Source organism: Aedes aegypti, chromosome 1, assembly GCF_002204515.2.
Source record: "Aedes aegypti strain LVP_AGWG chromosome 1, AaegL5.0 Primary Assembly, whole genome shotgun sequence".
NCBI classification, from domain to species: Eukaryota; Metazoa; Arthropoda; class Insecta; order Diptera; family Culicidae; genus Aedes; species Aedes aegypti.
This window is the reverse complement of record NC_035107.1, coordinates 85388149-85415923: the sequence shown is the minus strand read 5'-3', so window position 1 is coordinate 85415923 and position 27775 is coordinate 85388149. Positions and strand designations below refer to the sequence as shown.

General features: G+C 36.6%; 1 protein-coding gene across 1 annotated transcript in view; it reads left to right on the top strand.

The window, feature by feature from the left end:
* The window catches only part of LOC110675779, a 65330-nt gene that overhangs the window by 21155 nt on the left and 16400 nt on the right, over positions 1-27775 (top strand). Inside the window, exons 2-3 of the mRNA XM_021841541.1 lie at positions 20730-20947; positions 21765-21930. Of these exons, the coding sequence (XP_021697233.1) occupies positions 20880-20947; positions 21765-21930 (234 nt within the window). The 5' untranslated portion in view covers positions 20730-20879. The remainder of the gene's footprint in view (positions 1-20729; positions 20948-21764; positions 21931-27775) is intronic.

Sequence of the window (27775 nt, the reverse complement as noted above, 5' to 3'; positions counted from 1 at the left end):
ATTTTTAGCTTAGCTTAGCTTAGCTTAGACTGACTACACATATCATTGGTTGCTATTCCGTGATTGACCGAAGTCAGTGAAAATGCACAAAGAATCAACTAGAAGTTTGGCTGGGATTGGCCATAATCTTCTTCAATGTGCATAATTCAGTGCCTCTATTTATACATGGTCAATAACGGCGCCGGCCACGTCCTTGCAGTCAGGTGGGATTGGGGGAAGGAATGTTAGTGTGTAACCTTTGCTATTTGGAGACCGTGTTTGCCTCTGCATCTCCACAAAGGTTACTGGGAGGGATGTTTGTTAATGGGAAGGATCGTTGGGTCACAGGATTCGCTTTGATAAGCGATTAGCCCATGATAAATAATGATTTGTGAGATATATACATGCTTATATGTAAATATAATATTTAAATTTGATATGAACGATTTCTTTGTAGAGGAAAATTATGCCGACACTTGAGGTGACGAACCATTCAAAGATTGTTGAAGATATACCTAAATGTAACATTCCTACAGCTGTCAGGACGAAAGCATGTGTTATTATATTTTACTCATTAGACATGAAACAAAAACTCGATTGGTTGGGACATCATAGAACTCTCTTATTCTTATGCCGACACTTACAGTGGCGAACCATCCAAAGTTTGTTGAATAAAGTGAACCTTTCGCAAGTCTACACTTGTAGTGTCGAACCATTCCAATTTTTTTTAATTACAAACATAAAGGTAAATAAGGGGTGTTCTGAAAAAAAAAGTTAAACATAAATAATTCATGAATAAGAGTTTGTGTCGACACCCATAGTGACGAACCATCCATAGTTTGTTGAAAAATCATAGTTACGTCCCACCATTGTAACGATTAAATGTGCAGTCATACATATTTTATAGATTAGCAATAGTAACATGAAACGAGCTCACCAATTGATTCGTCATCCTTGACTGAGCAGCCACAATCCACTTTCAGCTTCACTCGTTTGCTCGGCTATATAAAAGCACTCAGAAAAAAAAATAATAAAAAATAGGCGCGCGACCCGAAAAGGAAAAATAACAAACTGGCGACTGCTTAGGCTTTCTTGACGCATTGCCCAGGAGCAAGCGTCAAGGTCGAAGGATCGAAAAGAACTAACCGATCGCGGCACTTTTTCACTTACTCTAACCGAACTTACCGATCACGCCACTTTTTCACTTACTAGACCGACGCGCGACATGTTTGATCTTGCCTTCGTCGCTCGCCCCGAAGAAGCAACCGTCAAGGTCGAAGGATCAAACAGAACTCGGTGAATATCCTGGGATTTTTATACACACAAACACGTCGGAACACCTGACGAACAAAACGGAAAAATAATCATTCAAATCGGTTGACCCGTTCGGAAGCCATTTCGTGACATACAAACATCACTCCATTTTTATTTTTATAGATGAAAAAAGTAGTAGACTAAGAGAAATATTAAATAAATTATAGCAGCTTTGATCGTTTGATCAATATAAGAATCAAATATTTTGTTCGTTAGTTTGAAGAAACTCGTTCACATATTTCAAATATTCCGGGATCCCAGTAGGTCTTGAATCGGCAATCCAATAGGCATATAAGCCATTTTACGAGACAGTCGGTTGACGTTTTCTGGCGGGCCGCTCATTGTTATTGTTTTAAAAACTAGCATGATATGTGAATGGCGCTGGTAACATTTTTGTCGGTGATATCATCATCATATGACATTTTCGACTCTTTCTGGATATTTTACTACGCGGTTACATGTCTAATGTTACCAGTAAACATAACAAATTCTTCTCTGCCTGCTGATTTTAATTTTACTGGGGAAGATTGAAAAGCTCGTTGCACGCCATTAATGAATAAGCTCCTCCCAAATGTGGCGCTAGAAGAAACGTAAATAAATGGGCCCGCCAGCAAGTTTCAAAGCTGGTAAACAAACAAAAAACATATGATTCGAAACGTCTCATAAAATGGCTTATTGTTCTTCGATAGACAGTTGATAAGCGTATTTCTCATAACAGTATGACGTTCGCAGGACCAAACTATATGGTCTATGTCTTCGTAGTCTTTTTCGCACGAGAATTTGTTTCCCTGTAAAATATTAAGGCTTTTTGGTGCGTCATCACAAAATGGCTTCTTCTAAAATCATTAACATATTGTTATGATAGTATTAGTATTTGCAGCATCGATGAAATATGGATAATTTATACGAAGAAAAATGCTTCAGGTGATACTTCAATATTTGTTCTACACTTTCAGATACAGCATTATAAATTTAGCGACAATATAAATGAGATTTATATTCTCAAAAAAAAAAAAAATCTCCGATCTTATGCCGCATTTCATTGCCTCACACAACTACACTTATAAATCGAAGGTGCTTACCATTTCCTTTGTAATTCTGCAGCAAGCATTTGTATTTTGGATTTCATATTGCGTTCACAACACTTCCACTAGACTGGCCCAGCTTACTGTGGTAGAAAATTAAAGTTGTATAATTCCACGGGGCACCCTCCAGGATTATTCTTCAGAGTTAAAAGAAAACTTCCTGAAAGCTTCAGCTCATTTGGTCGTTTCATGAGCTGGCGCTTTTGAATTGAAGTTATTATTATTATTATTATTTATTACACACGTAGCATTAGATTTACATCTTTTGAACGCTACAACGTTTTTTTGCATGAAGTGCGTCACAGAAATATTCAAACTACTTTCTACCATTTTTCTTTTCTATAACGATTATTTTACTAACAACTAACTATTTGAAGTGAACCTTGCATTGCTTCTTAAATGTAAACATTGAATTTAACTCCTTAATGACATTAGGCAGAGAATTCCATATAATGACACCTCTAACGAAAAAAGAACCTGCGTACAAAGTTGTGAGATGTGCAGGAATTAAAATGTTTCTTATTCTATTACTACGAAACGGTTGTAACTTAGAGTGTAGGTAAGAGGGTTTTTTCGTTATAATTATCTTTTGTAATAAAAGACATATACGTGTTTTAAAGAAACTAAAAAAAGAGTTACCTAACAATGTATGTTGCAGGTGTGTAACATGATCTTGGCGCTTGAGATTATAAACAAAACGAACACATGAATTTAATGCAACTTTCAATCGTTCTTGAGTGTTAGAGAACACATTGAAAAAGAGAAAGTCACATGAAATAAAATAGGGTAAAATGAACGTTTTAAATAGTTTCAGCTTTACATTTGTGCTTAATAAACTAGCTTTAGTATAAAGAGATCGCAATGAACCGTAAATTTTACCACACTGACCTAACACATAATTATCCCATTTGAAGTTATTCCCTACAGTAAAACCTAAGCTGGTTGCACGATCTACAAATTCAATAGTTTCGTTACCTATTTTAATTTCTGGATATTCGACCTGAATGTAGCGAGAAATCAATAAAGCATTAGTTTTCTTCGCATTAAGTTTAAGCAAATTTCTCTCCGACCACGCTCGGATACATTCCAAATCCTCATTGATTTTGTTTGCGACCATATTTAGATCGGATTTGTTACAGTTCAAATAAAGCTGGACGTCGTCCGCAAACAAATGAACTTGACAGTGTTTGATAATCGGGGGAAGATCATTAATATATAAGCTGAATAAAATGGGACCTAGGACAGAACCTTGTGGCACACCTGATGAAACATCTAGAAAAGATGACAACATATCATTTGAAAAAACAGCTTGCTTACGATTTTTTAAATAAGATGAAATCAAATCGACAGTGTCCTTATAAAAATTAAAATTGTGTTGGAGCTTTTTACAGAGTAAAGAATGCGAAATAGTGTCAAATGCTTTTGAAAAATCTAACAATATCATTATTACACTATTTCCCCTATCTAGAACAAGTCCAATGTCATCACAAATTTTTATCATGGCAGTTTTTACACTATGGCCAGGCCTATAACCAGACTGACATTTTGAAAGTAAATGATTCTCATGAATATAAGCGCATATTTGTTTTTTTTTTTGAGAATGCGTTCAAATGCCTTGGATAACGCGCTTAGAATGCTAATAGGGCGGAGATTGTCCAGCGAGCTACAGTTGTTCTTTTTCTTAATTGGAATTATTTTTGACAACTTCCATGCCCTCGGAAAAACTGATTTGGTGATGATACAATTATATAAATACGTGATTGGATGCAGCAACAGCGGTAGAACGAATTTGATAAATTTAATCGGTATGTCATCCAGTCCAACAGCATTTGAATTAATATCGAAGATAGCATTGATAACATCATAGTCTTGTATATTACTAAATCGAAAGCCATTTGAAACGAATGATTCAGATTGAACAGTATCACTAGACGACGTTGAGAAATGTTTGTGGAGTGACCAGTTGATTTCATCTGCGGTAAAATTATTCTCCACATTCAAAGAGCGTGTCGTAAATCCTAGCTCCTTCAGTTTATTCCACAGTTGCTTCGAAGGCAAGTCTGTATTCAATTGACAGTTAAAGAAATCACGTTTTGCTTTTGTTACTAAAGTATTCGTAACATTTCTCAGTCGCTTGAAGTTTTGAAAATCGTTATAACTTTTTGTAATTTTCCATTTTTTGTATGCACGATCTCGATCTACCATAGATTTCTGGATTTGTGCGTTAAACCATGGATTACTTCTGCCTTTTGGATTTTTTAATTTTCGTAGGGGTATACAGCATTCATAAAGAGTTTTTACATTAAGATTGAATAAACTAATAAGAGTATCAGGATTGTCAGCGTCATAAAAACTTACCCAGTCAAGTTGATTAAACTGTTCAATGACTCGATTCAGATTAACATTCTTATAGTCACGATAGTAAACATCTTGTTCTGATTGAACTGTCGTTAAATCAAGGGACAAAAACATCAGATCATGGTGAGAAATATTTGGAACGCTGACTTGACCGAACTTGAGAATACTGTTGTTATTATTGGTCATAACTAAGTCTAACTGGGAACAGCCTTGTGAATAAAAAAAGGTCGGCTTAATTCCAACGTTCATCAAACCAAGAACATCCAGTGTCTCTAACAAACGTTCAGACTTTGTATTCTTTTTTAAAAGATTAGTGTTGAAATCTCCTGATACTAAGATTTCATCGTAATTTGAACCATATTCAGATATTTTTTCAAACAAAACATCCGAACAATATTTTGAATATGAACATTGAGACACATAACAGATAACTTTTCAGCCACAAATGCAGATCTCAAGACTATACCAGGTACACAAATATTCGTAGAGGTGTTCAAATCGGTTTGTTCAGCCATTATCCATGAATGAAATATTTAAGCAGCAATGCAAGGTGTCAAAACTAAAACTCAAAAACATTAATCAAACATAGCTACAGTGACGCAAATAAGAACTCAAAAAGTACACACAATATTCAAAATATTTTTTCAGCAATAACATTCTTCTTGAACAAATACATTTTTAGAATCATTTTGATAATCACCCCTACATTTGGATAGCATTCTTCAGCACAGCAGTCAACAGCAACAGCAGCATCCTCGCAACAGCATCCCAACAGCATCCCAACAGCATACAGGTCCAAATAACTTTTAGGAGAGGAAACATAGGATAATTTTGGAAATGGATTGGAAGGACAGAGAGCGTTCATTAGGAGAGGGTGCAAACTATCGAATGACTTTTAGGAGAGGAATCATGGGATTGTTATAGGATGGATTGGAAGGAGAGTGAGTGTAGCGAAGGAAAGGTAATAGTTGTTGAAGTACTTGTACCAGATGACCCTCCGACGAAATCAGGATAGCATTTGCTCCGGCAGATCTCTTGACGAATATTTCCCCGTTTTTCGAGAAGACAGAATGCAGCTTTCCTTCTTTTTTCACCAAGAGTGCCTTAGCCTTGATTGCTCTCGCAAGAGGTGTAAGATTTTCATTAATGAAAATCCTGTCGTTGCTCTTAAAACCAATTTGGTCCAGCGCGAGTGATCTTGCCTTCGAATACTTGTGGTAAAAATCGCTTCGTTGGTTGGTGATTGCGAACTGGAGCAGAATTTTGTAGCTCTTCCCAACATCCATCGCTTGTTTTGAGAGACGACGTATATCAACGAGTGGTACAGAGGTATATCCGAGTTGATTGCACCATGTTTCAAAATAGTTCGTGAGAATCTCATCCTTGATGTACGGCACACCACTCACGATCAAGTCGTTCGTATACTGAGAACGACTTAGGGCTGACGTAGTGGATTGGATAGCATCACTGTTTGTAGCCACCGATTTAATATAATATAATATGGGATTTCCAGCTCAATCTTATGGGATTCAGCACATCTACTGTTTGGTTCAGGAATATCGTTGATCGTGTCTAATTGCACCTAGAATGTCAACAACAGTACTTGATACCATAGGGAACAATATTGTAGAACTAGTTAACTAGTTGAAGTAGATTTGCTAAGCTTATGCTGTATCGCTATGCATTTCTTCACATAGCCACATAGCCACTAAGCGCATCAAAGCCGCCTATGACGCTAGGCGACCTGCTGCACAAGGCGCATGCATATATGTGATTGTACGGGAGACTGATCTAAGCCTAACTTTTGATAACTGATACGTTAATGAAAACGAGCTTAAATCCAGATACAACCTTCTGCATTTATGTTCATTAGGGTACCGTAATCCGGGATTGATCATTGATCAGCGGGGTAACATTGATCGGAATGACTCATCTCGTAAAAAGTTCGCATTATCATTTATTGATGGAACATTTCCAAACCATGAATGGTGCTTCCCTGGGAAGGAGGCACAGATACTACACACGAAATTTGACACATTTTTTTTTCCAAACTGCAAGATAAATCCAGTTCTCCAACGACAATCAAGGCAAGCTTGGTGAAAATCACTAGTTTTCATTTGTTGTGTACCTTCGATCTTTCTGGACAAACATTGAAAAAGGGCCGCGGTTTTCTATGCATTTAAATTTCAGTTTTGTTGAAAACAGTAAAAAGAGCCTCATTCCAATACGTTATATTCAATTAGAATTAAAGATACTCTCGTGACGTTACTTTTGAATGTGCATGAATTGATTCTAATTCGATTTTTACTACTGTTGATGAAATGCAAAAATATGCTTTGGCTAATTACGCGCTTTTATCATGTTAGTCCATTGTTTTAAATCCGGGCTCACAGTGACAGTTCGTGACAGCAAAATCTCGGCTCACTTTGACGTAGAGAAATTTTGTATTGGTTTCTCCCTCCCAGGTGCTTCCCTTTCTTATATTCATAAGCTAATAAAAGTCATGATTTTTGTGAAAATTCCGTTTACCTTATAAGGTACCCCGGGGCAAGTGAGAATCCGGGGTAAGTGGGGCGTTTCATCATAGCTCAACTAGGAAAAGTTTTTCATGGGGGTATTCTTCTAGAAAGTTGAAGATACAATGACAAGGAATGTATTTAGTACTAAACATATTGTTATTTTTATTACCTTGTGGTTCATGTAACAGTTGTCAGTTCAGCGCCATTTTCAACTTGCATGATAAATTGTGACACATTTCACGTCTTGCATTGACTTGCAAAAAATAAATGTGTTTAAAATCGAATTTCCATCAGTATGCTATAATTTCAAGTATTATTACAAGCTGCTAACGATAAACCAGTATTTTGTTTTCATTTCATATGAAATTTTCGATGGTCTATCTTACCCCAACATATATTTGTACCTGGGGTAAGTGGGACATATCAAAACAAAAACCAGAATCAAAACTTTTCGTACACGTTTCATACATTCTCCTAGAGAGTAGCACTAAAACATTCAAACAAATGATTTTTATCAAAAAAGATCAACCTTTAATTACGTAATTGCATAAGAGAGAAAAGAAAAGTGTTATTATTCTTTATTTTTAAATTTATTTTTTATTTTTGAAATACGACTTCAAAATTGAACAAACATTCAGCTGAAATTTGAAATGCATCATGATAACGATTACTTTTCTATTTTATTTGAACTTTATTTGTTATTTCTACCAAATTAAGTAGAGATGGAAAACATTTCCACCCCATAAGGTGGTTTTCTGCCATGCATATAAATAATAACAAAACATACTTATAATTTCGTCAATTATTGATTGTTTACGTTCTACATTTCAATTACAAACTTATAAATGATATAATTTGAACATGTTTAATTCCTCTTTACGCTTTTATTGAGGAATTTTCAGTTGATATTAAATGTGAGGTGACATACTATTAAACAAAGGGTTTCTTCCTAAAACGTAACGTAATTTGTGGTTGATCCCTTATGTACATCAAATATGTACTTAAAATTAAAAATATATGACTTATCATTCCTATTATTGTAATGGTTGACTTACTGATGTGGATTGACGCATGAAACTGGATGTGTCCCACTTGCCCCGTTTAGTGAGGTAACTGCGTCCAATGGCTCATTCTAAAACTTTCTTCCAAGAGTTTCACAATTTTGAAATTATTCGATTAGTTTCATGCACACACCAGCAAATATGTTGCCAAAACGCGATTGTGTTGTTGGATTTGAAAAATATTGACATTTGAAAATTGTATTGAACAATTTGTTTGAACTATCGTTTTTTTCGTTCCCACTTGCCCCGCGGTACCTTACGTATATTTGGCAACTTTTCGAAACAATAATTTTAATGGTTAAGGATGACAATACCAAACATTCATTTCTCACACGTTCTGTAAACGATATGATCAAGGAAAATGCGGTTCTTTCTAAAAACGGCATTGCCGAAAACGATTCCGTTGTCAAAACTTTCATAAGTATTTTGAATTAGGCAACATTACCGAATTACTGTTAAGAATGTAAATTTCCCTTAGGAAATTGCCTACCTTTAGGCGTATTCCGTGGTTCGAGGTGTTTTTGATGTTAAAATAAATCAAAAAGTAAATGACTTGTAAGCGTTTGGCCTTCATATTTGGCTTCAGGGGCCATGATTTAAGTAAGTAATGACATTTTCAATATTACCGAACGTTGTTTACATAAGTGATCAATGTTACCCCATACCAGTTAAATCAAAAAATCGTTTAACACATTTTTTTAAACATTCATAAATTGTTAAAAAAAAAAACAAAATAAAGTATATAGTCACGAGCTATAGGGGGCAGTACTTGTTTTGAAAATATAAAATTTTCAACATTTGCATTTTCAAACGAAATATTTAAGAAATATTCAAAAATAATGATCAATGTTACTCCGGATTACGGTACCAACTAATGTGTTTGTCATTCTGGGCTCAATTGAACGCGATCAACTAGTATACGGAACGAAACAATGATTTGGGTCAATTATCTATATGTTTGAAACGAATACAAACAAACAAACAATCAAACAAACAAACAAACATCAAATTAAATGCGCCAGCTGGAGGAGCAACCAATCGAGTTGAAATTTTGTTAGAGCTTTTTTCTTTCCTTAAGGCATATATTTAGGGGGTGCCTCGTTGAGTTTTACAAAATTTTTGTTTTAGGGCCAATCTAACTTCCACTAAACAAATCTTTCATTCACTTTCGTTAAAGGAACACATTTCAAACGAGAATCAATTATTTATAAAGTTTTATTAACCGCAATACTCAAAACTATTATGGCGGTGACTTTGACTTGCTACAGATCGACCCTGCCGCCGCACACTGAGACATAACTGTGCTTATAGTCTAAAATTCCAACTTTTTTTTTACCGTTGGAGTAATTTTCAGCTCAGAAAGTTTAGGCAAGGTATAGAAACTCATTGAAACTCATACGCTATTTGTTTTTGATTGTCTCAAATTACAGAAACTATTTCTACGAACCATAAGATCATACCAAGAGTTTATCATTTTGAGCCACCTAAAATCAGAACAAGCTCCACAGTGCGATGCGTCGGGACGCGTCTATACTCCACTGCACTGTGACGTCACGCATCAATTTTGACAGGTACTGGTCCTGTTGTTTACAGTTTGGACTTAGTACTTTTTTCGAATCATTCTTAATTTCGTGAAAGTTTGCTGCGAGGAGAGGTCAAATCCACTGCAGATACCCACGGATCGTATTATTCTATCTTCCTACCGTGGAAAATCGTCACCATCAGCATGCTGGTGATAGAAATGCGAAGATGAAAAAATGATGACAAAAACGACTAAGTCCGAAACGTAAACAACATGACCAGCAGCTGTCAAATAAGTGAGGTTAGGCTCGTCATATGCAGCGCTCTATCGTGTGTGCACAATCATCGCGATTGTTGAGCGCAGTGATGTCAGAGTTGCTAACTGTAAAATCATAGCATTTAATGTGAATTTATCACAAAACTCATTAAAATTTTATTAAATCAGTGATCTTGTGATAAAAAACTATTTGCAAAATGATAAGTTTTTATAATACGCAGCAAATGTTCCGAAAACAAGCATATAACAATTGGTAGAAAAATCTGTCACCAGCCAGCTGGCAACACCGTCGTCTCTTGCAAACATAAACCGTGTCGGTGCATAACAAAAATATGTTATAAATCAAATTTAAAACAGAGAAATTCCGTTGCCCTTCGTTAAATCATTATGTTTTCTCTAGATATGTACGATTGAAGAGTAGATTTTGGCTTCCAATACTCGTCAATCTACTAAATTTCCCATGTGTTTACATAACAATGTGCTTAACACAAATGTTATATTTTTTGTTTGTTTTTTTGAAAATGTACATGGAAAGGCGACATTACTACTATTACATCAATGATGATTCTAATGATTCAGTTATACGCCGCTTCACCTTAATACGAAAAAGATGTGATCTGCATCTGTAATGGTTGGAGATTATTCGAGACATGTTTCGTATAAAATTTCTAGTTACGAGAAGATTGTCGAACCACGGCTTGAATGAAACTGATGGGAAAATAGAGAAGCACCATCTTTCTAATTGATCTTCACTCCAAGATTTTTGCCAGTTTAAACGTATGTTTTCTTTGATTTGTGCGAAATACTCCGATGCTTGGATTTCTCTCTGGTATAACAATCCATTTGAAGCGCATTCTTTTACAAGTGCATCAGCTTCTTCATTTCCATATGTGGAACTGTGTGCTGGAACCCACAAAAATATGATTGTGTACCCTATCCGAGAATGTTTGTAGACAAATTCTTTGATTTTCAAAAGAAAATAGGACGCCCTACTATCAAAACGATTAGTACTGAGTGCGCTTAACGCACTTATACTATCTGAAAAAATGAAATACCTAGAATGGCTGGTTCCAACTAAAGGAATATCCTTTTTGATTATGGTAAATTCCAAATTTGGCTTTGATTCCTTATTAGCTTGACTCGTAGCGCAGAGGCTACGACTTTAGGAATCAACCAATCGGGTATATAACGTAGCATTGCATGTAAACATGTATCAACGTTTAGAGGAAAAGTGTGATTTTCAATCGCGTAGTGAAAATACTTATTTGAAGGCGTTTTGTCCATGTCCATAGTACAGTCGCCTCTCCACATCTCGATATCGAAGGGACCATCGAGATAGGGAGAGATCGAGACAAAGAACATTAGGGGGATTCACTTAACTGCGTAATTCTTTGCGTATTTCGTGCTAAACTGATTATTTTAAATCTTTCACAGAAATGTGTTAACTGTACACGAAACATTTCAACTTGTTGGGGTTTGACAGTCTAACAATCCAAGAATGCGTTTGTCATCATTAAAAAACAAACACCACCAAATGTACAAAAACGGGAATTCAAGAAAAGTTAACAAATAGGCATTCTCATGCCAATATCTTGATTATATTGTACGTCGAGGCATATGAGACGCCTGGAGCTATAATTGTAGTTGGTTTATTCAATAGTTTTGCAAGAAATAACCGGAAAGCGATCAGTGCGTAAGCTGATTCCGGTGGGCATAAGTAGTGAGCAGTTCCATCCATTTTTCTATTACAGGCAAGATGTACTGCTCATTTTGAGTTACTTGTCAAGCTACAATCCGATATCAATGATATGAATATGCTGTGTCTGTATACGTAGTACCTAATTAAGTAAAACGGTAAATTCCTAATCCAGCTAAAAGATACCAGCATCGTTTCACATCAGTTGGTTTCAGTCGATTATAAAGGATGATACACAAATTTTGTCATGCTAAATTTGAACACGAATCCCCTCCCTCCCCCGTCGACACGTTCTTTGTATGAGTCCTTCGAAAATTTCGTCACACTTGACTTGACCTTCTCCACTTCCCCTTGGAGCGTGAGATAATTTGTACATGACACCGAACAAATCGTAATAACTTAACGGTGTGAAACTCTGAGTTGCGTTACATTTCCCATGCTTAAAATGTAATAATACTTCCGATTGAGATCATTGACCTGCATAACAATTCAAAAGCAATTACCACAATGAAATATCAAATCCAATTACAAGACACACACATTGAGACTATTTTTTTTCTTAAACTCTTCATCTATCTAATGTACTACAAAGTTTATGATTTTGCGGTGATGGTCAAGGAACGAAGGAAATTGTTAAACGGTCTTCCAACAAAACCAACAAATATTGAAAAATAAAGTGAGTATTTACAAAAACAATCAACGAAATATCTGACGTTTGCGATAGGCTGTGATAGGTAACTAGATTATTATCATCGGATCTCTGATTGTTCTGGGTCAGAACAGGAATATTTCATTTGAAATAATTCATCAATCTATTACACAAATACTCAGTTTACGCAGCTTTAAGTGAATACCCCTATTAATTTAATGAACACTAGCTTGAAAATCACTCCGTTACTAGACAAACTAGTGGGCTTCGTAGCCGTGCGGTTAGCGGCGTCAGTCGTTTAGGCGTATTGTGCTACAAAGTGTGGGTTCGATTCCCGCCCCAGTCGGAGAAAACTTGTCGTCAAACGAAAAATTCTTCATTGGTCCACTGGTCGTTCCGTGTGTCCGTTGTCTAATGTAAGTTATGTTCATTCTGTGCAGCCTATGGCTGAAGACGGTGTTAATTGTCTTTTAAAACAATAAACAAAAAAACTTCATTTAGAGTTTCCAAATTGTTCTGAATTGCTTAAATCTGGTCTAGTAACCTTTGATATTGGTCATATCGACATACGAAGAGTAAATTGGGAACGAAAAATCAACAGGAGCACATCGAGATATGGAGATATCGAGATAAGGAGGATATCGAGATATGGAGAGTGAAATCGTATACAGAATGAAGGGACCGAAGCAATCATCGACATAGGGAGAGATATCGAGATGTAGAACATCGAGATGTGGAGAGTCGACTGTAATGTCTGTATGATGCGAGCATTTTGCTTGAAGGGTTTATTCCAAACAATTTGTCAAGAACACGTTCAACTTCATTTCTACTTTCAAAGCTTTGGATAACAAATCGACAACCTAATTCAAATAATCTAAGCGGAAGCGGATGGACTCTGGCTAGAACTTCTAACGACTGGACATGAGTTGAATGCATCAAGCCTAGAGAAATTCTGATTCAACGGTTCTGTAGTCTACACAACTTCAACAAGTGAGTCTTTGCAGCTTGGTCGAAAACAAAGCTTCCGTACTCAAGTACAGATAACATTGTAGTCTTATAAAGTGTCAATTAGAAGTTTAGGATGAGCACCCCACCAAGTTCCCGTTATGGTTCTTAGAAAATTAACCCGTTTTTGACATTTTTTCACTATGTAATTGATATGCATCTTCCAGGTCATTTTAGGATCAAACCAGACGCTGAGCTTTAGGATCAAACACTAGCTTCACTTCTGTGTCACACAGGAAAACTTTTATGCTTGTTGGTGAACGTTTTCGTAAAAATATCATTATATCCGTTTTGTCTTTTGAAAATGAGAAACCGTGCGAATCACCCAGAGAATTCAATTATCTATAGTTTGCTGAAGTGAGGTTTGCATGACTATCTTATCCATCCCAGCTACCCAAATGACACTATCATCGGCGTACTGCACGACATAGCATTTATCTGCTAAACAATCGTCCTTGTCATTTGTGTATACATTGAACAGAACCGGGCTCATGCATGATCCCTGCGGCAAACCATAGAAGCTATCTCTTGATGTTTTGAAGACGTTGTTCAAATAAAATGACAATTTCTTTTTTGAGAGAAGATTGAGCAAAACATATGAAATCAGTGAAGGTACCCAGATAAAGTGCAAGTTGGGACAAAGCTTATCGATCAGTACCGAATCATAAGCGTCAGAAATGTCGAGGAAGACCGCGGCTAATTCTTCTTTCTCATTGAACGTTTGTTGCTAGAAGAGCGAGGCAGTCTTGAGTTCCTCTGCCACGTCGAAATCCATATTGAGTTTTTGAGAGTACACCTGATTTATCTAACAAAGGTTCTAAGCGATTCAAAATCATTTTCTCCAGTAATTTCCTTGGACATGGCAAGAAACAAATCGAGCGATAAGAATCTTTGTAAGATGGATCTTTGCTAGGCAACAACTTTGACTTCACGCCATTCATCTGAGCACACGTTATAGGCAGCGATTTTTTTGAATCAATCAAGTAAGAATGTCTTCGCTATCAACGGCAGTTTTCGCAAAACGATGATCTAATCCAGGGCAAGTATTGTTCGATGATCCTAGTGCAAACTCAAATTCTTCAATCGTAAATGGCGCGGCAGTCGTATCTACGGTACTTTCGGTGTCGATTGCACTGATGTATTCATTTTCAGCTGCGACGAAATCGGGGCAAATTGTTTTGAGCAAAACGCCACACCCATTCTAATAGTAATTGTCTACAGAAGAAGAGGAGTAGCTACTATTTCTATGCTTACGAGCAGTTGACCAAAATGTTGCTAAGAGTTCCGTTCAGAATCCTCTCAGGATTCTATTCAGAATCCTCTCAGGATTCTATTTAGAATCCTGTAAAGAATCAATTCAGAATCCTGTCAGGATTCTTCTCGGAGTCCTCTGAACGGAACTCTGAGAGCATTCTGAACAGAATCCTGAGAGGATTCTAAACAGAGCTCTGAGAAGATTCGGAACAGCATCCTGAGAGGATTCTAATCAGACTCCTGAAAGGATTCTGAGCAGAATTCTAAGAAGAATCTGAGCAGAACCATAAGAAAATTTTGAGCATAATCATGAGAGGATTCTGAGCATAATTCTAAGAGTATTCTGAACAGAATTCTGAGAGGATTCTAAACTGAATCCTGAGAGGATTCTAAGCAAAATCCTGAGAGGATTGTGAGCAGATTCCGTAGAGGATTATAAACATAATCTTCTCAGGATTCTGTTCAGAATCTGTTATGGATTCTGCTCGGGATCCTCTAAGGATTCTGCTAAAAAAATCTCTCAGGATTCTACTCATAATCCTCTCATAATTCTGCCCAGAATATTCTCTGGATTTTGTTCACAATCCTCTCAGGAGATTGTTAAGGATCCTCTCAGGGTTCTGTTCAGAATTTTCCCTGGACTATGCTCAGAATCCTCTCCGGTTTTGCTCAGAATCATCTCAAAATTCTGTTCAGAATCCTCTCAGGATTCTTCACAGAATCCTTTCAGGACTCTGCTTAGAATCCTCTCATGATTCTGTTCAAAATGCTCTCAGAGTTCTGTTTAGATTCCTTTCACGATTCTATTCAGAATCATCTCATGATTCTTTTCAGAATCCTATCAGGATTCTGCCCAGAATCTACTCAGGATTTTGTTCAAAAAAAATCCTCTCATGGTTTTGTTCAGAATCTTCTCAGGATTATGCTCTGAATCCCGAGAGTATTCTGAACAGAATACCAGGAAGATTCTGACATTTACGGAGATGAACCAGCCAAAGGCTGAAAATCTCCCTGATAAAGATAAATAATAATAATAATAATAAGATTCTGACAAGGATTCTGAGCATAATCATTCTGGTATTCTGGTCAGAATACTCTCAGGATTCTGTTTATAATCCTTACTTATTTCATTTTATTTTATTTTTTGAGATAGCATATTAAATAAGCTGCCGAACAGTGTGTTTAGTAACCATAATTTAGTGTACCGTAAAACGGGGTAACTTTGATAGTATTTTCAACGAAAACTTGAATACTTATACATGCTGTTTCAAAGAATTATAGTTTATATTTTTAAAACAAGTACTGGCATCCTAGCTATCGATTGCAGTTGATAGATTGCCAAAAGATCTATTTGGAATGGATATATATTTTTTCATATAATCGAAAGTCGGTTTTCAGTTTTGGGGTTACTCTGATAATGGAGTATAAATCGAACACAATTGAATGAATTACGTAACATTTATAGGACGTTTCATAGCTCTAGGCTTTAATCGTTATATGCGAATTTCTGACTTAGAAAAACTGGTCCCAGTTTGTGAAAATAATATTCGCTAAGAGATTTGAGACCATTTTCAATTTCTATGATAACTAGGCTGTCAAAGATAAGTGACCAACTTTTCAAAACTACATCATATAGTGATCGTAGAACATATTGTTTGTAAGCGTTTCGAAAAAATAAAAATGTTCAGTTCAAATGAAAATACCTCTTACATGAAGTGACACACTAATATTCTTTAGTTTTGCATTCGTTTCACTTACCCAATTAATAGAAATTATGATATTTGGTTTAATATGTGGTGGGTAACCCACTATCAAAGTTACCCATACTACCAAAGATACCCCGTTTTACGGTATTTCATTCTACAATTACGTTTTGTTTGCACTGTTTTTTATGTTTTTATTATACTATCTAATTTTGGTATACTGTATTAACAACACTGCAAAAGATCTTACCCTGGTATTAAAAAAATAAACTTATCGAAATAGTCACTATGGAAAAGTTTACGAGACAAATTTGTGAAACAAGCCATTTTTTCGATTTTTGGCCTCCTGATCGTCCATTGTGTACTTGCTACATGCATCATCAAAAGGTGTCACTTTCTCTTTCACTGCTGAGAAATTAATTTAAAAAATCCAAACATTTATATACCCGATATGATAATTCAACAACAAGTGACCGATACCGCAAAACCACCCATAGTTTCATACGTCTAGCCAAATACTTCCTCGATTATAGTATCGCGTTGAAGCGTCCAGTTCGAATGCTATATGGTTCAGCGCACACCATTTAAGTCCATTCAAAAACAAACAATTTGCTCGAGCTTCGGCTATGGTCCGTCAACTCTAAAACTGGTGTTAACTCGCGATAGGCAAGTAAACACGCATTCTTAAAAGTGACAAGCGTTGAAGCAGCGCTCATCTTCCTTCTTCATACGGGCCAAAAACCGGTAGCATACTGTCGGGCAATGCTGCGCGTTTTGTTGCTGTCTAAGGTTTGGCGCCGACGACGTCGATGACCTGACCTGGCCCAAGCCGGTCGGCTGAGTGCGGGGTGGAATGAGATCATTTGTAGTTGGGTTCATAGCTTAACATGTTTATAAGCCAGGGTGCGAAGTTCACAATCATCCAGATATGATCAAATATTTAGCTAATTGGTGTCTGTTGATAAGTAGTGATTCCACTTTGGTGCTCTTAGGTATACCTGAGAGCAGAAAAAAATAAGAAATATGAACCCAAAGAGAAAAAACCAATGATTGATACTCAACCCGCAGCAGCTCCACTTCAAACACTACAGCTATCAATGTTCACCTCGTTGTGCACCGCAATGTCCAGTTTTTGTTTGATCTATTTAAACTGTGTGGTTTACAATTTTGTTGTATCGACTGTTTTTGTTTTATTTTCAATTCTCTACACCGGAAAGAATGTTGCGTATCCAGATTAGCTGGTTCGGCAACGTGTTTGGTTAACACTTTATTGATTGTAGCTTACAAATTGATATTCTTAATCACTGGCAAAACTAGCTTAGGAACCGTACTTATATGACGTTACGTTATGGCGTCAGGAAGGAACCCAGACAACCAAAATATACGTATAACGAAATCATCTAGAGGCGTTGTATGTGCAAAATTTCACTTATAAGATGTCGCGAAAAGGCCTTCTACGCATAAAAGTGGAGGTGATATACGTGTATATATTATGTGATTAATAATAGCATACAATGCGAGTGTATAAATTTTCTACCGAACTAACCTGTGATCTTATGCGACTTAACTTATGATTATAAATGTTGAACGACAGCTGCTACGGATTGATTCGACTTACTTTGTACGAGTGCACGGGACGAAACAAAATGTACTTTTATTTACATAGGGGAACTTACGTAGTCTCGGCAGCGTCTTTTGTAATTTTCTCGGACATAACCAGACAAATTACGTGTTTGTCTCTTAAAATTTAAGTGCTGTTTAAACGGTTGACGGGGTTGGTGGTCTGATGGCTACCGCTTCTGCTTCATATGCAGAAGGTCATGGGTTCAATCCCAGGTCCGTCCCTTTCCTCGTACTTTGTAGTTGTTGTAGTTGTATATCTCTCACTTGCTTCTATCTTCCATTCTAAATATATCACACTCAAACTATTCGTTCATAGCAAACGCTAGAACCAGAGACGGACAAGAAACCGTTTCCCTAACGCTTCCTACTTCCACGCGCACGCCTTTCTTACGCCTGATACATAGGCAGTCTGCTAACCACAAAAGCAAACCTCTCTGCCATGCCTTTTCCCCCAATCCATACACTCCCGCATGAACTGACGTGGATGCAGTGGAATATACGGTCTACGTGGGAGTCAGTTCAATGCATCATCAATTCCTCCCCCTTCCCCTCATTGGTCTGCATTCTGACGTGGCAGGTGCCATTGTTGCCTAAAAATAGAAGATCACCAGCACTTATACACTGAGGATGCCTGTTAGTCCCAAGCAATCATTCGGTTGGTTCCTTGTGTAAGTGCAGCTGATCTGGCGATACTGGAGTGCATCCACGGGCGGCAAATCAAGCTCAAGCTCAAACTCAAGCTCAAATTTAAGTGCTGTTTAAACGATTTTTACGACCAGACTTAGTAAAAGCTTTTTGCAAAAGCCCTTAAAATGCTTCAAACATATCAGCCAGTGTGCTTTCCCATAAGAACTGCAGGCAAATCCGTTCAGCAGCTCCAAATCAACCGCATTTTGAGTCGCCTTCATTTGAATTGATGACATCTCTAGCGAATATCTGCTCAATACTGCTGTAATACTATGAATTTGGCGTTTTAATTTTGATTGCCGATAATAGTCGAATGGTGCCGAAACCGTGTATAACCCTAGTTCTGGGGTTCGAAATTTATTAAAATTTGGTTTTGAGTCAGTTTTTTTTTTGTTCTGGTGGATTTAAAGCATAAATGTATGTCTTCAGAGAAATTGTTGGTAGGTAATTGAATTTTGCATCTTATCAGAATAAAATTAAATAGGGTTGTCCTTGTTTAGGCTTACATTTTCGATCACTTTTTTATTTTGAGGAAATTTGTGGTTGCTCTTTTCAGTTAAATTCGAACAATTGTTTTGAAAACAATTTCGATCTAACTCTTTATTCGAACTTAGCCAGTCGATTCTGAAAGTTTAAACTTATGGTTGAATCTAGTAATGAAGTTTTTGCTTTTGTGTTATGTTGACTTCAGAAGAATTTGAGAAATAGTAGCACCATCATTTGGACATTGCTAGTTTACAATTGAAAGAGTAACTCATAAAAAAAATGAAGTTATCGGCGTAGATTTAAACTCGATCTCTAACCTTTTTATACATTTTTTTTAAAGAAATGTGAAGCAAAACCTCGAGTCTTAGTTCGCTTCAAAGCTAAGGGGCATAATCAAATCGATCGCAAAATTCCCAGAGCAGTGCTTACTTGGCTGGAAAGTTTAGATTTCATAGAGGAGTAAAATGTTTCTAGGGGAAAAGGGAAGGACTTCAACCTCTATTGGCAACTCTTTTAGTCCTCAAGAAAAACTGTAGCACATAGTTTAATATTTCTTTCTGCACAAAAAAAAATCCACATTTTTCAAAACAAATTGAATATTGGTAGCATTCACGACTGCCAATAATATTCCACCAATCTCAATTTTACAAACGATGGTCGTATTATTGAAAATATATCGACTCATGGAACCATACTAAAAACAAAATTTCATGGTTACTTTGATGGTCCCTAGAAGCAGCTTTCCAAAGGATTGCTATTCCATGACTCGATATTTCCATGAGTCGATGGTCCCTTCAATATCGACTCATGGAGGTTTCACTGTATACCGTAAACTCGGGCGAAATGGGTTAGTTGGGTGAAAAAATCTGTAGTATTCTCGTTAAAGTATTTGTATGGTGCAAAATCGTTTCACCAGATGGAGGATAGAACAAAGTATTAAATAAATCGCATGGCTATCGGGGAACATAAAAGAATTCTCGAACGCGTTAAAAACATTTTCATCTTTAACGCGGTTTCACATTGAATTATTCAGGCTTGAATATTTTACACATTATTTTTCATTAAATTGATGGAAACGACATTTCCGACCAATATATACAATAAATGATTGCACATGTCAGGGTGATGTTGATTGTTTACATAAATATGGTCCTATTTTGCAAGGGAATCTCAATATTACGATTCTTTTGAAAATTTTCCGTTTTGCGGTAGTCGTCAAGTTCGCAGGCTTGAAAATCATTGAATAATTGAACGAAAACATCTAATCAAAGTATGCTAGTAGAGTCTAAAGCTTGTAAAAACAACAGTCATTTGCGTTGTTTCCAAGGTATCATCGCTGCCGATCGATGATGCTTTGTAAAATCAGTAATGTGACAACTGCGGTAGCTTTCTGTTCAACCGTAGAGCGGAAAGTAATCTCTAAAATTGCAATACCTACTGCATACTGCAGAGCCTCAATAACTGAAACTCATTACTGATTAGTTATTCTTTTCTTTCTCATGTCTTTTTTAGCAAGATCACAATATCGATAACAGAAGTCTGCTAAAAGCTTCGATCCAGAGAAGTAACATCTGTCCTCGAAATACTTGGTCCAAGAACGAATCTTGGAAACTAGTTGTCTGTAGAGCATCTCGGAACAAAACGAACACGAAAATCCCAATCATGTCACGGAACCTGTCTCATTGCTCTGACCGGTGTAATGCAAATCACAGCGAACCCCATCTCCACCGGTAAGTGTTCAAAATCTCGTTATTCAAATATCACGCCCTCCATTCTGTTCCTCCTCAAGTTTCCATTACACCTGTGAAGAAGCACCAATCCCCACGTTGACAGTGGTCAGGAATCTTGTTTAAATCATTCCTGAGATCCTACCCTCTCATCGTGTGTGCCCTCTCTACTGAACATACAGTGACGGACAAAACTGCATCACCGACTCACTTTAAATGTGTTTGTTATCTGTTTTATATATGAAAGCCATGCATAATTCGTTGCAGATTATCTTACATCTTCTAGAAATGCACTACAATTTTCAATGTTGAAATTTTGATAATAACGTAGAATATGTTTAAAATGTATAAATTAGGAGTTTTATATGGTTATATAAGTTTCATAAAATAGTTTTGCGCTGCCAAAGCTAGCTTTTTCAGTATACTCTACTTACAAACGACCAAAATGTCACTTACACCCTTTTGCGTTTGGGACTCTTAATTTTCTTGACTGAAAACACGAAATAGCTGTAACTTTTCCAAGTTGTATTTGATTTGATTTGATATTTGGAGTGGAAGACTATTATTTAAATAGCAATCGAATCACCAAGACATTTATAACATTTTTTTGGTTTAGGCTAGAGATCTTATAAAAGAAACTTTTGCCTCAGTTTACTTTCGTATTATGTTTAAGATGTAGCCAACAAGCGATTATGAGAAAATGAGCAAGATTGTTCTTAAGTTTTGTCCGTCACTGTGTAAGAAGCACCTCCAGGTCTTGTCTAAAGTGGATACTCGTTTGCTTCATATTTTTTTTTTTCATCTCGCTCTACATTCTCAGCAACTGCACATTTTTCACCCGACAACGGAGAGCCACACATGTTTGCCGTCGTCTTACGTTGACCACCTCGCTGACGGTGACGACGGTCACGGTGCTAGGAGTGATTTTGGCTATACTGGGGCCCGCAACGATGGCACCGACCGGAGACGGGAATCTTAGCATAACGGTGAGTAACAATCTTCCTCCCTGGATGGTGTGCATTCTTTCTATTTTTTCAGCTATGGTTGGTCAAATGGAAAGGGTGGTTGGGGCAGTAACAGTTGCAACAGCTGTCTCTAAACCGTCGTCTTTGAATGCATTAAATGGCGGATTCGGGATGGAGGGACTCTTGCACAAAGCAGGTTTATATTGAAACCTGAAGACTACTTACAATGATGGTCTTTCTTTATTCAAAAAGAAAAATCCATCTTAGGTATATCTAGGTGTTCTGTGTTAGGCAACATTATCATCTAAAATAGGTAAAATTAAATTAAGGTTTCATTAACATTTATTCAACAATATATTACATTTCATTTGCCGTAGTAGTTCAGATTTTTTACAGTTGAATAGGTTTTACCTGCTTATTAGACAAAACAAAACGTTGTCAATAAACTTTGCATAACCTATTGATTCACCTGTAAAAATGCTAACAACAAAATGTTCAAAATACCATAGTTCAGCGTTACAAAATTAGGATGACAGTGTTGCCTAATGCAAAACATCTAGATTACATGTAATGATCGGAATGATACTAATAAAGGAACTAAAAAAACACATGATCATGGGATCAAAGTTCCCCTGGATGCACCAGTGCTCTCCAGCATGTCCATACAGTTGCATTTCATGAATAGATCTGTGCACAAACTAAAAGTCCTTTTTCCTTTGCGTCTTGCTTTTGGACAACTTGCATCTTGTAGGGCGCCACGCGTCGTAGTTGGTGCCGTGTCGACAGGTAAATTGAGTTTTGATGTCAAAAAGTGTGCATATCACCCTTGCCGGAGTTGGGTTGAAGAGCGCTGTTCTAATGTTGTTGATGCTGCTGTTGCCATTGCACAAGACGGTGCAGCAGCTTGTCTCATTTTGGATTCTCTCTTGATGCAGTCCAAGCTCAGCTGTTGGAGAAATGCTAAAGTTTATGTGCTTCACCTGAATGAAGGAATGTTGTAGAGCCACTTAAACAAATGTTTGGCTGTTATTTTTATTTTTGTTATCGTTCTATTTCATATGCAGCACACCTTCAAAATTCCGAACTTTTAATGGAGAATATTTCAACTACTTTCATTCTCGTGATTAGTACAATTCGGGGTGTAGTTGAACAGTGGGAATAAGTTGATCATTCATGTATCTACATGTATATAGTCTATCAAGACAGCTAGAATTCGATTTCAATTATCATAATTTATGTGGTGTCGCATTGTTTGGAAGCTGCTCCTAATTTTTCTTAATTTGTATTGACATTGAAGGTAATTAAACGATAGAAAACCAGATTTTTAGCATATGTTTGATGAACTGTTAAAGGGTTCTTCTCCAAACAATATAAAGTAGACTGGCCCTTAAACAAAAAAGTTGTAAAACTCAACGGGGCACCCCCTAGATATGTGCGTTAGGTTAAGAAAAAAGCTCTCTCAAAATTGCAACTCATTTGGTTGCTCCCCCAGCTGGCGCATTCAATTCGAAGTTTGTATGGAATATTCGTTTCAAATATATTGAAAATTGACCCTATGTCACTGTTTTGTTCCGTATAGTAGTTAATCGCATGCCATTGAGCCCAGAAAGACAAATTCACTAGTTGATACCCTTATGGACATAGTTGCAGAAGGTTGTATCCAGATTTGAGCTCATTTTCTGTAACCTTTCAGTTGTTGAAAGTAAGGCTTAGATCAGCACTCCTTTACAATCACATATATGCATGCACCTCGATCTCTGCTCGCCCAGCGTCATAGGTGGCTATGATGCGCTTTGTGGCTACCGCCCAGCTATGCTGAAGGAATACTAAGCAGTATTGCAAATATACTTCAGATAGTTAAAACACTAACTTTTTCGATTTTAAGCATCATACAACCTTCTACAATATTGTTCGCTATTGTATCAAGTAGTGTTTTTGACATTCTGGGTTCAATTGAACGTGATCACCAATTTTCCTGACCCAAACAGAAGATGATGCGCTGTTTCACATATGTTTGAGCTGAAAATCCCATATTAACTTCAATTCAATTGCGCCAGCTCAAGGAACGACCAAATGAACTGAAATTTTCAGGAAGTCTTCCTCTAATTGTAAGGAATAATTCTGGGGGGTGCCCCGTGGAATTATACAAGTTTATTTTTCTCCCATACTGAGCTGGGCCAGTCTAATATAAAGGCATCATTCCAAGCCCATATAAAGGCATCATTCAAATAAACGGTTACATACATTCCAGATTTGTTTTCTGAACCTAGTTTCAAATTGACATTGAGGAAAATCATTCATTTCCAGAGAAAAAAATCTTTTCGGGAACGGATCAGAATAAATCAACTTCAACCCGAAAACCAAAATTCACTTTTTGGTTTCTAAAAATTGTTTTTGTTATTATTATAGCATTTCCTGTACATAGTAGGATAAGCATCCAACTAGTACTTGTTGAAAAAATATTTGAATGACAATACAGCCATCAACTTCACCCCATTTTACGGCACTCATTTCTAGTGATCCAAAAATAGCTATCTGCTTTTTAAATGGTTTGTTGGTACGTTTAACCAAAAGGTGGAAATGTGATTTTTGCCATTCATCATTCTTTGAAAACCCTTAACCTTTTGTGAAAGGCAGCTTTTACTAAACAATTTGACATTTTTTTTCATATTTTTTTTCAAACTGACGTCTTTTTATTGTTAGTAATTTGGTGGTAATCCTATTGATGATATTTCCCGATGAATGACGGTATTTGTTATAGCGTAGATCATAGTTTCCCAAACTGTGAGTCGCGATCCCCAGGGTCGTGAGCTTGTCTCTGGTGGGTCGCGAGAAAATTTTAATTATTATTAAATTATTATTAATTTTCGTTGCTTTTTAATATCTTCTTGAATTTGATATTATACTGCTCTTATTTATTATCTCAATTTTACCATATAAGGGGGTTAGAAGCAAAGGAATGCAAGTGAATAAAACATTGTTTTGAGAAAATAGACTTTGATTGTTTTTTTTTTTCAGTAACTTTTCATTGTTACTTTCCTTTTTTTGTTTGAAAAAATAGCCTAAAATACTGTAGAGAAGCTCGAAAACAGTAGTTTTTACGATACTTAAATCAAAAACGACCAAAATGTCACTTACATCGCTTTGCGTTTGAGCTTTCATTTATGAATAATTTAAATTTATTGTTTCACTCGGGGTTATTTACAGTTGAGACATCTGAGTTTCTGACAATCGAAAACTTAAGTAAGTAACATTGACTGTTAAAAATAGAATCATCAACTGCTATTGACATTCATTCTTTTCAAAACATCTGCCTAATCCTGGTGATTTATCTTAACATTAAGCTAACTATCCCAAATTGGAAATATTTAGAAATAATTCAGTTGATTCTTCACAAAAGTTGTAATTTTAGCGTATTCCAAATGTCTGCATTATGCGTGCTAACAAATTCTGCATAACAAAACAAAGCTAAATATTTATCATAACTAACGAAAGCCAAGTTTGTGAAGGATAAATAAAAGTTGTGAAGTTCTGTTCATTATTATTACCTCTGATCATTTCCCCTAAAATTCCTTTATTCTTAAAACAAAAAACAATCTTATGGAGGACGGCTATGAAGTGATATATCTTGAAATTCAAATAAAGCCGACACAATGGCCGTCTTGAGCCCCCAATTTTCGAAGGCACTAGACTGAACAAATAGTGAATTCACTAGAATATTCTTTTTATTTCATGCTGTCTGCTAGTCCACTGGAGTAAAATAAAAAAAAATCATTGTGGTTTAATGCCTCATTCGCGAGATTTGTGCCTTCAAAGTTGTGGTACATTATTTGCATTAGATTCCAAGTTGTTTCATTTTAATTACATTGATTTGAATGAAAATTGATGACTTGTAAATATGAAAGAAAACAAAAGTCATATCTCTTCACCCGGTGGGACGCGAAAAATGGCGTAGATAGATACCCGCAGCTAGAGTTTTCAATTTTCCCGGGATTTGACTTCCCGGGAAACGGGAAATAAAATTGTCATTTCCCGGGAATTCCCGGGATCCCGGGAAATCCTTAAAACCTGCACAGTTCAAACGAAACGTGTAAATTTCTGAGACATCTAATGCACATAATTGGAGCGTGGAATATCATGGATATTTACATGATATCCCAAGTAACCATAAGCACCAATAATAAGCCCTTAATCAGCATCATAGATGCGTACATGCATTATAATAGCACCACAAATGCTTACACACCTTATAACAGCACTTTCGCTACATAGAAACCCTATTACAGCATCATTAATGCTTCTAAGCCTGATGCATACAGCCATTAAATAAGCACTATATTGGCTTTATATTCGAATACAGGGCATGTTTAAATGCCAACCAGTGTTTTGACAGGTATACCACGTGCTTTGTGTTTGCATATAGTGGTGAGAGGGAGTCAAACACAAATCTTCTTACTACTACAATTGCAGGTTTTATGACGGGGAAAAGTGATGGTTTAAATTGGTCACTTTTCTTTTCAATACTATTCATTTTATGTGGCCGTAGGAGCAAAGAAGCAGGACAAAAACTCAACAATACTGGTGTCGCAGGTTCGAGACGCAAAATGAGGAATTTCATCATCATAAAACGAGGATCAAAATGTGGCAATTGCAAGTCCGCAAATGGATGAAAACTACCAAAACGAATATGTCTACTACGGAGAAGTACTATCTGTATCATTTTATTACATTTTTTGCATACTATTAGAGGTTTCCGTTTTCATTCATTCATTTATTTACCTCGTGTACCAGTTGCTTGGCCGCATACGCGAAAGCTCTCTGGCTGCGTACGCGAAAGCACAAAATATTCGCCCTAAAAACCTGGCGAAAACAACTGACGTTTCTCACGTGGTCTTATATCAGCATTAGGGGTGCAGTGAAGCACGGTTATATCTTGGCACTATAATGGAACGCTATTTCGCCTTTTCTGGCATTATAATAGCATTATATGCGTATATAAAACTGACATGCATCAAATGATTACCCTATATACGCATATAATGCTGTTACCGTGCCGCATTATCGTGCTTACTGGTTACTTGGGATGTCATGTAAACTTCAATTCACAGTTTGACAAAAAAAGTCGATCTGAATGCACAGAGGCCGGACACCCCGGGCTTGAAAGTATAAAAATAAACAAAAATAATGGCGTTTTCAGAATGTTCGTGTCTGCCCCAGGTCATTTTTAAAATATACTTGAACTTTTTACATTTTTTATTAAAAAATCTAATCTAATCAATAAGCGTTTTATATTCAGGACAGCGGAATTCATGTGCCATATAATGTTTTCAACTTTAAATACAATATGAAGAGTTGTAATAAGATTTGCAGGGAGCCCTCCCACCTTTTTTGTACCCTCCCCATTTTTAAAGTATTGCAAATGATGGAATATTTGAATATTTGGGGTTGTCAAAATAACTGGGACAGGCAAAAATTGGGCCAACTTTGGAATGCTGTAACTTTGACAAAAAATGACCGATTTCAATTCTTTAAGAAGTAATGGACGGGTCAACTAATCTAGTTTTGAGGTGCATCCACGGAGATAAACTATGACCACCGGATACCGGTGATAATCCGGATTTCCGGAAGCATGTCTTATGCAGTAAAATTATGACGTGATTTTAGCAAAGGTCTCGGCTAAAAAATCAAAATTTTACTACACATGAAGATAGAAGATCAAATTCTGAAGCGATTGGTGCGCCAAATATTAAGATCGGTCCAGAAACAACCAAGATATGGCCATTTCCCTGGAATCGGTGCCGGTAGTGGATCCGAATTGGGATCAAACAATTTATTCACTCAAAATATATCGCGCAATATTGTTTTC